General features: G+C 39.4%; 1 protein-coding gene across 2 annotated transcripts in view; it reads right to left on the bottom strand.

Annotated features, from left to right (window-relative positions):
* PCNX2 (pecanex 2) overlaps positions 1-12,752 on the bottom strand; it is a 281,728-nt gene that overhangs the window by 92,585 nt on the left and 176,391 nt on the right. For both annotated transcript variants that reach the window (XR_011437820.1, XM_001493597.5), the window contains exon 22: positions 4,109-4,217. Coding sequence is in view for 1 of the 2 variants with exons in the window: in XM_001493597.5 (XP_001493647.2) it covers positions 4,109-4,217 (109 nt within the window). In the remaining variant the exon portion in view is untranslated. The remainder of the gene's footprint in view (positions 1-4,108; positions 4,218-12,752) is intronic.

Raw genomic sequence — 12,752 nt, 5'->3', positions numbered from 1 at the left:
GTCTCACATGTGCACATTGTTCCTTGTCCCCAGGGGAAGACTTGGGGAGTTCCACTACAGGTCTGATCTGATCTTCCCACCTGGAAGGGGACATGTGCTACTTTCTCACCGCTGCACAAATGGAGGTCTTATTTCTTTAGCCTGTGTTCCAAAAGTTCCGGCAGAATGTGAAAAAAGAAATGTCTGGCATAGATAGGGAGACTGTGTGTCTCAATTCCAGCTAGAACATGGAAGAAGGAACTCAGATTCAAAGCGCATGCGCATATTATCAGTGGCGGGGCTTAAGTTCCATGATAGGGGAGGGCTGGCAATGAGACCTTCATAGCCCCACTTATGTGAAAATACAGAAAAGGGAGTGACAGTACTTGTGCTGTCCACAGGCACTTCTCCATGCATTTATGCATTTTCACAGATTTAATCTCGGAGTTTTGCTTCAGGACTAACTGTGTCATTTCTTTCTCTTTTTTGCTGTTTATTTCCAAACACCTTCAGGAGTGAAATGATACATCCTCCATCAGTAATCCATTCTGGTGGTGAATTGTTTGGGTATCAAAAAGATCTCTATTGTGCTACAATTTAAATCCAATTCCTTTCCTTTGACCCAGGATCAAATGGAGGACTATAGCACAATCCGCCACAGCCACGTCTGTCATCACCCGTCAGCTTCCTCTTCATCTGCAAGCGGAAAGCGTCTAAATACCTCTGTCACAAAACACACCAAATTAACTATGCCCCTCATCACTGGAAGAAAAGGGAGCTACGTGGGAGATGTCATTGAGCAAAGGTACTGGAAAATGTGAGAAGGCAGAGTGAGGTCCCAGGGGGAGTTCCCTGGTGGGAGAAAGGGAGCCAGGGAGGAGGGCAGGAGAGGAATGTCCACACCACCAGGTGACAGAGGACACTGCGGGGCTTGCAGAAGAACCAGGACAAAGCCGAATGCAGCCAGGACTGGGCAGAACGCTAGAAGAAGTGACATTGCCTTTCTTTTTGATTCTAAACATTTCCTCCCAAATTATCTTGTCCATTTTTTAAAGGCTAGAAACAATTATCCAGAAATTAAGAAGGGAGAAAAGTCGTGCTAGGCTATAAATAGGTAGGAAAGGAAATGAGGTTCAACAGGCCAGAGGGCAGAGGTGGGGCAGAAGTGAATAGGTGGACTCAAGGTTATTTTATTTAGGGAAGATCAGGAAATAAATATAGCGTGCTCCAGGCAAATCTGAAACTGTGACTATTACTGCTAAGGCAGGGCCAAGAAACAGGGACTCCTAAGCGAGCGAGCACATGCAGCCCTCTTTATTTCTTACTGAGAGCAAGCCAAGAGGTTAGCCTAAGAGCTTTAAAAGCTTTAAAAGCTCCAGGTTTATTTGAGTACATTTAAAATGAAAAGATCAACGTCAATACTTAAAGTAAAAAAAAAAAATCATTAGAAGCTCAAAAGGGTATACCAAATAGAAGGCAGCCTTCCCCATACACCCAGTTAACAGAGGTAATCTGGCTAAGTCTGTCTAATTATCAGGAGACAGTGGTCTTGCCTGGTCTCTGCCATGTGAAAAGGGTGAGCGTTCTCATCTTTCCCTGGAGGTCACAAGCTCAGACACCAACACAGGCGACCGAGGGAGCAAACACGCTAGGACTGAAAAAAGCAATTTCCTAAACAGTGCCCTGCTGGCCTGAGGGCTAATTCAATTCCAAAATGGAGCAAATTAGTCCCTTCTCAATGCCACGATGGACCCATAGCTTCTTAATAGAGTGATAAAATAATTAACATTTCAAAATTAGTCAAGATCCAGGGCGGGCATTTAGGAACCTGGTAGCTTTGTCTTGAAGGCATGTATATTCCAGTTTTCTAAACCATTTATCTCTTTACATTCGGAATGGTTGGACATTAGATTCCAAATAACAAATATCAATCTTTACAAGTGGCCAAGGATGGGAAGGGGTCCTTGGATGATGGAGAGGGGAGCTGAAGGCCCTGTGAGCCATCACACAGCTTAAGGGGTCAGGCTCCTCTGTCCCTTCGAAGGCTCTGTGGCTTAGCAGAAGCGAGGAAGTGGATGTCACTAACAGGGACAGTTTTTAGGAACAAAGCATGGGGATCCATCCAGTGTTCAAAATCAGAACTACCCAATGCCCAATAAAATGCACATCTCAAATGTGTTCAGTTTCTTAAGAGTCCATCCATCATGGAAGCACTTAGATTTAACGCGCGCTGTGTGCAACTTGAGATAGATGCTAACGCTGCTTTTATCCTTATGGGCGAAATTAAGTGTCAGATACAATGTGCTTGTGTGAGAACCCTCAACACACATATAGGTCAGGCAATTGAAAGTGACGGCTCCCAGAACGGTCTTAATTCAGCTGTGGAACTACAAGGAGTAATTAGCATTAGTGAACTCACCTAACAAGGCATAAACAGCCAGGAGAAACGCTGCAGAGCCACACGAGACCAAAGGTAGGGGGAAACTGGGAACCATAACTTCAAGTTTCAAATTCTCAGTGCAAGTCCTCAACCACTAATTTGCATTAATCTAATAATTTTTATTTAATAAACAGCTTTACATTCTAGACAGCATACCTTAGACACACTTCAGAAATAAACAAAAATCGCCTCGCTCTTTCATCACACTGTCTTTGTTTTAAAGGACTCTGCTTAGAAAAACTAAAATTACTGGTATTATAGAAAATGATTGCAGTTAAAGGAAAAGGGTGGTGCATAAGCTTACACTTGTGAAATTTTTTTTCCTTAGCTTGTTTTGCCAAATAACCTTGAAACACTTTAGAAATATCAATGCAGGTTTAAAAATAGGAACACAGGACAATGTGCATTGTGAGGCCAGCTCTTGGAATACTTAAAAAAAAAATTTTTTTAAACAAATGAGTCTGGAGGAGAGCATTTTTTAAATTCTAGAATATATTATCACTTGATGACTAATCTCAAGTGTGTTTTCATCCCTGTGCATGAAGTTCAGACCCCAGAGATTCTTTAGGAATTGTCTTAACGAGCCTTATGCAAACTTCACATGAAAGAAGGCTCTGAGTGGTCATTAAAACCAGCTAATAGCACCCATAATGGGACGCTAGAGTCTAGAACCCTGGGGCACACACATCAGTGGGATAAGAATCCCAGGCAGCATGTGAAGATGGAGATTCTAGGATCCATGCCCTGAAATGCGATTTTAAAAGGATGTGCTGGGCTCAGGAATCTACTTATTTAACAAGCTTCCTCAAGGATTCCAACACAAGCAGTCCCTGAACCACATCTGGGGAAATACAGGTTTAGAAAGTACACATTCAGTGGGAAGGACAAACTTTGAGGGCAAATTTTAGGCCTGAGTCAAATATTTTTGTTTACTCTCTGTCTTCAAGAGTATTTTTTACTAATCTCTCTCTTTCTTTCTCTCCACACACCCACACACACACACAATTTAGCTCTCTGGTCAAAGTGATCTTTAGAAGGACCAACTCAAATTTGTTTTGAAGTAAATTGAAACTAATTGCCATTATGGAAACACTTAAAAACATACAAGAAAACCAAATGAAACTACACATGATAAAACTAGGCTCCTTGGCTAATAGGAACTAGAAAACAAAACCAAAAATTATTTTTTTAGTCTTCAAAGATATTTGGGTAATTCTATTTGCACCTAATTCTGGGTTTTGGAATATTACTCAAGTAGATGGCAACTATATCACAATATAATGTTATATAATCTATGATAATATATCGAGTACATCAAGCTTATCCACACTGCTTAATAAGAGCAAATTGATTTGCACTATTTTGGACAAGCCAAGCTAATCATTTAAGCAGTAACTTTCCATTTAAAAGACAGGATATCTTAATGCAGGTCTGGGCAAGGGAAAAGGAAGAATCAGAAAAAAATAAAGTAACTCCTGAATATGCATTAAAAAGGAGGAAGAGTTCAAAATTAAGAAACATCTTTTAAGGCTAAGTAGCCTAAAGAGAATCCAAAGTGCCTGCCCAAGTCCCCATTGAAATGCAATCTTAAAGACTTTCACATCTTTTTACTGCCAGGGTTCATTGAAAAGCTTGCATCCGTAAAATGTAATCTCAGCTCTCAGGTGAAACCAGGAGCAGAAAGGATACGCGGGATTGCAAAGAGCTGAGCAAACACATGAAATGAAGAACCCCAAGCCATCTGCCAAGGAGCCACATACGTCATGACGAACTGTAACTTGTGAAGCAGGTCCCCGAGCTGAAAGAAAAGAAGAGAAAGATTCGTCAGAGACGACAACCACAGTGGTAGCTGTGTCAAGGTCATTTAAGGCGCAAGCCTTGCAGTCAGGAAGGAGAAGTGAAACTACTGTTTTCCCTCTTATTCTTATCTTGCTCTGTCCTAAATGTATGGCAGCTGTTTGAGAATATTTTATAACAGCAATAAGACGATCAGAAGAAACCCTGTGTGGTTAATCTCACCAGATTAATGATTTCAGCCAATACAGTGTCATCTCTGCCTTTCTAGAAGAACACTCACAGCTTGGTCTTCCCACCTTCACACTGTGTCTTTTAGAGGGAGATTCATACAGAAACGTTTCATCACTGACATTGTTCAAGTTTTTGTGTATGAAGTTCATCTTACCTCTTCAGCTGCTCTTGCTGGAGATAATAGCTCCATACCATTGAATTTCAAGTAGGATACGGAAGCTGTTGCATTTGCTAGACAAGCCAGCACTGGAAAAAAGTGAGCTCTGGGGGAAGTAGGCGGTGGAGAGGAGAGCCCTTATCTGGACTAAGGATGAATATGAAGGGGAAACATGCTCAATGGTTTTGGCTGGAGATTGAGAATATGAACATGCTGAGAAGGATGGAGAAGAATGGACTGCCCTGGCTGTAGACCTCTGTTTTGTGGTGAGAAGCAACTGATGAATCCCAGATGCGAAATTCTACTGCTGTCACTTCCACATACAGCAGTAACTCCAGGATGTTCCCCAAGATTCCATAGATACTCTTTGTCTATAATGGAAACTTCAAATAGCAGGATGTGTTTGTTCCTAGACTAGCTAGCATAGGAGGTAGTAAGATGCATGCATGTAAAGTAAAGGCCATGATGTGAAAGGGGGAGAGAAAATAGAATTCTTAATTAGGTGCAGTAGGTGTTACAGAGAACATCAGAAGACCACAATGAAAAGAAGGCAAAGGTTGGGAAACAGGGCCATTAAGGAAAGCTCCAAGGAACCAAGATGACTTAGTCCTTCAGTGAAAGGTCAACCTTGTGATTTTGAAACCAAAAGACGAGGTTACTTTGAATTGTTCCATTAAAGTGTAATGAGAGAAAATGAAGTTACCTAGAATCCTCTCCAAATCTTCCTGTCACTTTTCTTGTCTCACCATATTCTCACAAACATCCTGGTTTGGGAGAATAACTTTAAAGTAGAATTTAACATCATTGGACAGGCCACAGAAGATGGACCATGGATAAAAACGTGGAATTCTTAAGAAGTTACAGGCATCTGGTTATGTATAGAAACCCTGGGGTCTAAATGTGTCCACTGGGGACTCTGGTCACAGACATAGTGATGAGGAATCAGAGGTAGAGAGAAGGGAAGGGAAGGTGGCAGAAGGAGAGGAGGAAAAAAGACAAAGCGAGAGGGATAGGAAAGAAACAGAGAAAGTGGAGAGGACAAAGCGAGGGTAAAAAAAAGGAAGAAAAAATGGAGAAGAAAAATGATATGATTGGACTTGAAGAACTGAAAAGGAATATGGATTCTGGGAAAAAAAGACAGATGTTTGTTTTTTGCTAATAAATTTTCTCTCTTTCCTCTTGCTCACTTGCATCAAGCTGAGAGGGCTGATCTCAATTAGCTCCCAAGTTCTTTCAGAAAGGGCACTTTTGTTTTAATCCTGGGGTTGGTTTAAGCTTCCTAAATCCATTCTGGATGGGACTCCACAGCTCCCAGTGCCTTTGAGATTCTGACCATTGAGAGAACAGCAGCTTACTCTGTCATGTCAGCTTGAGGTCTCCTCTCTTAGGGTCACATTACAGTCTTCTCCCCACCACCTTATTTTTCACCAGTCACGAGGTCGCTTTACAGACTGAAACTGACAGTTCTAACACAGACTCAAACTCTTGACTCACTCCTGTTAAAAGATATGATTTCCTTTAAAGCAATATCATTTCCTTTCATCCCACCATTAACCCAACCAGAGGAGGAACGTGGTCATTACAAAAGAGAAGACATTCAAACACAGGATTCTAGATTCCATCAAAAGCAAAAGTCCTGAGAAGTAGTGCTGGGCTCTTTTCTCTTAATTTTGCTCATTTATGCCTAATCAAACTCATCAGACAAAATACCTCTGGATTCGAAACCCTCTAGTCACCCCACTGTTAAGAATTCTTAGTCTAGTTATTAAGAACCTTGTGACTCATGCCTAAGTGAAAATTGCAGGCATGAACAATATTACCTTATGTGATGTATGACGCCCCTAATGGATCATGGGTTATGGAAAGTTACTCCTGTTGGGTTTTCAGTGTATGACTATACCCTGGGAGGCTTTTAAGCCACCTTCTGGAAAAGCTGATAAGTAGGTCAGGCACAGCAACTACAATCAGACAGGCAGCCCTAGGGAAGCCTCATCTGCAAGTTCAAAGCTCTAACAAGTTAAACTTTGCCGCATTATGATTAAATGAACGTATCACAATTATTTTTTGCATAGCACAGCAACTTGTATTTACACATAAGCAAAACCAGTAATCAGACACATGCACTCTCACGCTCTAATTGCAGCCACAGCCTCAGGTATCTTCGTTCTTTTCCTGTGTCTCTCTGTGCCTCAAACATCATGAAGAATAAATGCAGCCTTTGTAAAAGATTTTCTCTACGCGGCTTGTATAACAGACCGCTGTTCTCAATAACTGAAGAAGCTCTATCTCCGGAATGCCAGTCTTTATGTATCTACGATTCCCCCACACCATGGTAATTTAATGTTCCTCCACAAAGCCCACCAGGAAAAGGATGTGCTGTCGATTTGTCAGATGCCAACACAGCGCAGCGTTTAAGAGCATGGGCTCGAGGGCATGTGGCCTCGGGTTTGAAAGCCAGTTGCTACCTATCATGGGGATGATAACAGTACCTCCTCACAGTGTCATTTGAGGATTAAACGACTTCAACTGGAAGTGCAACATAAGAGTTTGATGAATAAATGTTGGGACAAGTGGCATCTTATTTTGAAGATGTACTTAGCTCACAATCAGGAAATTCTAGAGCCCCGTCTAAAACAACTGAGGCTTACCAAGGCCAGGTCCTCTTATTTTTCATGGGAGAAAATCAGACCCAGAGAGGCTAAGCGGGCTGCTTAGGTCAGACTGTGAGTCACTGGCCCATGTGAAACCAGAGGCTTAAGTTCCTGTTCCCTGCACCTGGTGATAGATATTTCTACCACCAAACCTGACCACGTCTCCTTGAGGCCATGAGCCTTCCTTGAAGGACAGTAGCAGGAAAACTGCCTGATGTACAGCAGCAGAGGAAAGGTGTCCTCTAGCTAGGCCTTCCTGCTGACAGCAAAGGGACAGAGTTACAAGTGTGGATGTGACAACTGCGGCTGCATCCACTATCAGGGACCTCTTCTTCATGTGCACAGTCACCAAGGGCTCTGCTCTGTCCTGGAACGCCCCTCTCAGTACAAATGCCCAATTAAAAAAATACAATACCACCTAACAAGCCTGGTGATGCTCAAGCGGATCTTAAAAAGGCAGGCTGCTGGGTTACCTGTGCTTCTTGATTGCACAGCTCCAAGAAGATTGATGTGACCTACATATTTGTTCTTAAAAGTGTGGAGAGGTATGCTCCAGGTTAAAAAGACTCAACTTCATATTCTCTCTTTGTACTTTGTCTTTCTCTTCAAGAGTGAAATCAGGTGAAAGAATGAAAAATCTGTGAGAATCAAAAAAGTGATATCTAAGCACAGAAGAAAACCTAAATACAGTCACGCATTGCTTAACAACAGGGAAACATTCCGAGAAGTGTGTCATTAGGCGATTTCATCATTGCGCAAACAGCACAGAGTGTACTTACACAATCCTAGTGACATAGTCTACTACACACCTAGACGATATGGTACTAATCTTATGGGACCACCATCGTATATGTGGTCCATCATTGACCAAAACATCACTATGCAGCACATGATCATATCGATCATTAATGAGAAGCGTATATGAAGAGGCACTTTACATCATATTAGGTCATTTCATATAAAACAATAAAACATTTAAGATAGGATTTAATGGAAACAGCAACACCAACACCTTTCTAGTAAGCACCACCACTTGCAGTATAACACTGCATTGAAGTACTTTAAATAGAAATCCCATTTAGATTCCCTATGAACTTGCATCTCCCTAGACAGTTTGAGGCCTCTGTTTTTATGAAGCTTATCTCATTCCTAATCTTCTGCTTCCAAGATCTTAAATCCCAGCCCTATTAAAGCATAATAAACTTCACAAGTTACCCAACTATGACTATAAGAAAAAACAAAATCATTTGGGTCTTTTCCACTGAAAACACTAGGAAAAGAGTAAAGAAAGTCACAATGGAGTAATTCTGGCTGTTTCCCAAAGAAAGACCCCATAAATATTCATTTTAAGTGACTCTTCTTGGAAATATCTTTTCAATTAGGCAGAGACATGCTGTTATATCTCTGCTATAGATAGGAAACCCAATCTGCATAAATCCACAAACCATCTTAAGAGAAGTGTCACCAAATAAAGATGACCCCAAAACATTTCTTTGCTCATATATTCTGAAATAAAACACATGTCATCCTGCCTCTGGGGACTGCCCCCACTTTACCCCCAGTGAAAAAGCTGACCATTTATGGAACGCTTTTACGTTGGGCACTGTCTTAGGAGGCTGCACATATGTGATTCCATCTCATTAGAGTAATTCTCCCTCACGATCCCAAACACCACCTTTTCTCCTTGCTCCAGGTTTACTAATGTCCCAGATTAGTTCTATCATTTGCCCTTCTTTTGCATTTTGTTGTCAGGTTCAGCTAGATTCCTTCTTAGAAAGATATGCGGTTAACTTCACACCAAACTTGTAATGATCAATGTCTCAACTTGAAGAGGCATGCAAGACTGAAAGGAGTTCCAGGAACTGGTGCTGAATTCAGGAGGAACTGAGTTCAAAATGAGAGAACACTGAGGGGGCAGAGGCTCTTGAGTGCTAGGAAAGGAGATAGAAAAATGGGAAGAAATTTGGAGATTCAAAAGGGAACAAATTAATGAATTCAGGTGGGAGCCCAGCTGAGGGATTAAAAGCCAGGAAGAAAAGAACTGGAGACAACTATGAGAACTTTTGAGGCACAGCTGGTGATGTGGGAAGTAGAAAAATGTTCAGAAAAGAATGGAAAAAGTAAAGCTAGTGACATCTCAAATGTGGGACATGACTTTTTTGGAAAGGGGGAGCACTACATTTATAGAATAACAGATTGATAACAGCAAATATGATAATTAAATTTGGGGATATTCGCTTTAAAATGTAAATATTCTCAAATAGGGGCTGACACTATGAACTAGAATTTTACAAGTTAAACAAACATATTCAGGAAGTAGTTAGAACTGGTTACAAGACTGAATTCCAGAAAGTCAGAAACAGATTCTACCTCAATATGCAACGTGTATTGGGAGCCTATTAAATAGCTCACAGTTTAGCAAAAATACCGATGGGCTTCAGGGAGCATGGTAATGCAGAGAGGTTACCACCCCACTGTAAAAATAATATAAAGAAACCTTAAAGATTGTAAGGAAATAATAGTTGAATTCAAAAGAAGGGAAACCCTGAATGGTCAGAACTGAAGAGGGAATTTAAAATGAGAATGATAAGTCTGAAGTGACACCATCATAACCCGAGAGGACAAGACATGGATATGGATCTTAGGAGCTGAGGACTTGGATTTTAATGGACTTGAAGGGCTACCATGTCCACAAAAACGTGGATTAGAAAAACCCCACCTACCAGTGCTGGGAAAAAGCAAAAAAGGTTACCTTCTGCCTGGTGTAGGGTAGATAAAAATCTGTCACCCACAATACACCAAAACCCTGGCCATCATAATGCAGAGGAGTAGAGTTTAAATGTAAACTATTCCACAAGAACAGGAACACAAAACCAAAGAAACGAATATAAAATGCAGTAGAGGATGAGAAAACTTTTTTTGCAAAAATAAGTGCTTAAACAGCTTTCAGAGACACTTTCATAACCAGAATACATAGGTCTCCCACAGATAAAACAACAACGTCCCACTAAAGGTCAGTCCACAATGAAAATTACAAACTACACTAGGAAATGAGCAAATGAGCAAAAGTCAGTAAATGCAACACACAGGATAACCAGCAACCCAAGAATTTGAGGTAATAGAAAAATTATAAAAGAATCTAAATAAATGCATAAAGAGCTGACATAAAAAAAGAAACAATAATAAAAGAGTAACATAATATGAAAGATTAACAAATGGAATTAAAAAAGAAAGAAGTACAAATTCTATAAGTGGAAAGTGAAATCATTAAAATAAAAAAATCTCAGGAGACGGATTAAAAGCAGGTTAGTTACAGCAAAACATAAAAGTAGAGAAATGGAAGGACTGAGTAAATTAGCCAGAACACAGCACAAAGAGATGAAAAGATAAAAAAAATCTGAGGGGCTAAGAACATGGGTGACAGAATATGAAGATATACATACAAGTGGAGTTCCAGAAGGAAAGTATAAAGAAAAGGGGAAAGAAAATATTTGAAGGGCAAATGGCTCAGAATTTTCCAGAATTGAGGAAAATATCAGTCCCTGATTGAAGAAGTACATCAAGTCCTAAACAGATAAATAAAAAGTGTCCCCACCTTACTGCACATGGTAGTGAAAATGCATAACACCAAAGTCAAAGAGAAAAATCTTTCTTATAGATTACCTACAAAGGAATTATGAATGGAAAGCAGACTTCTCATTAGCAAAGATATATTTCAGAAGACAATGAAATAATATTTTTAAGATATTAAGAAAAAATATCAAGTTAGAATTTTGTACAGAACCCCAGTGCCATTTAAGTGTGAGATGGAAATAAAGACCTTTCCAGACAAAGACTGAAAGAATTTATCACTTATAGAACTTTGAAGATAAAACAAAGAATTTACTTTAGTAAGGAGGAAATTTCCTCCTGAAGGAAGAAATGACATACAAGAATAATGGCGAGAAAAGAAAGTGCTAAAATGTTAGAATCAATAAGAATTAATTATAAAACCAATCATAAAGATAGCGACTCATTAATTACCTTCATATGCTAATAAAGTGTGCTTATTAATAATTTAAGCATAACCATTAAGCCACTGAAGTTTTCAAACTTTAATATGCATCAGAATCACCTGGATAGCTTATAAAACAAAGTTCCTGGTTCCCACTTGCAGAGGTTTTGATAGAGTAGGTTTAGGGTGGAGCCCAAGAATCACTTCTCAGGTGATGCTCATGCTTCTCATTTGGGGACCACACATTGAAAGTCATTGCACTAAAGGACTAGAAACACAATATTCAATTTCCAAAGCACTAGAAGGAAAAAAAGGATCAAAAATAGTTCATTACATTCAATAGAAAGCATGAAAGAAGTGGTGGGAGAACAAAAAAAAAAAAGCATCTTAAATATAAAGCAAAAAAATCATGACAGAAAAACATACAAACATATGAGTAGCCACAGTAAATGCAAATGGATAAAATTTGCCTATTAAAATATAGAGATTCTCAGTCTGTATTAAAAAGAAAAATCTTGCTAGATGCTTTTATAAGAAATATTAAAATAACTTGGAAGTTTTAGGTAAGATAATGAGAAAACAAAGCAGGTAAATCCTAACCAAAAGAAAGCTTTCTTACCATATTAATATTAGACAAAATAGGGGGCAGCCTGATGGCCTAGCAGTTAGGCTCACGTGTTGTGCTTCGGCGGCCCACGGTTTGCCTGTTTGGATCCGAGGCACAGACCTGCACACCGCTTTTCAAGCCATGCTGTGGCAGGCGTCCCACATATTAAGTAGAGGAAGATGGGCACGGATGTTAGCTCAGGGCCAATCTTCCTCAGCAAGAAAAAAAAGGAGGATCAGCAGTGGATGCTAGCTCAGGGCTAATCTTCCTCAAAAAAACAACCCCAAAAACCAAAAATAGACTTTTATTCAAAAAAGGATAAAAAGTACTACATATTCATAGAAGTCACCAGGAAGATAAAATACTTGGAACGTATGTACTTAACCACATAGTTTCACAATATCTAAAGTAAAAATGGACAGAATTACAAGGTAAGACTAACAAATCTACAACAATGGGGGAGATTTTAAGACATGCATGTCAGAATATTACAGTCTAATTAGACCATAAATAAATAAACATGTAAAACATTTGAATAAAAGAATTAACAAGCTTTACCTAAGATATGTGTATTAGAACCTTGCAGCCAACCAAAAGAGAAAAAATATAATTTTCAAGACTATGTAATTTATAAGAATTGATGACTTGGATATAATCAACAACAACAAAACACTGAGTTAACTACGAATAAATGATAATCAAAACCAGAAAATATTTAAAAATAAATGACAATGAAAAGCAGTAGTACCAATCACTATTTGTACTCAGCTAAACAATTTGTAGAGGAAAAGACATAGCATTAAAATATGCATGTTAGAAAACCTTCACAGTTTATATTGGGAGGCTATTTTTTGATACAAAAATTGAACAAGAATATTATGAGAAATAAAAATATA

This window comes from Equus caballus, chromosome 1, assembly GCF_041296265.1.
Source record: "Equus caballus isolate H_3958 breed thoroughbred chromosome 1, TB-T2T, whole genome shotgun sequence".
NCBI lineage: Eukaryota > Metazoa > Chordata > Mammalia > Perissodactyla > Equidae > Equus > Equus caballus.
Note: the sequence above shows the minus strand (reverse complement) of the source record. Positions and strands in the feature narration are given on the sequence as shown.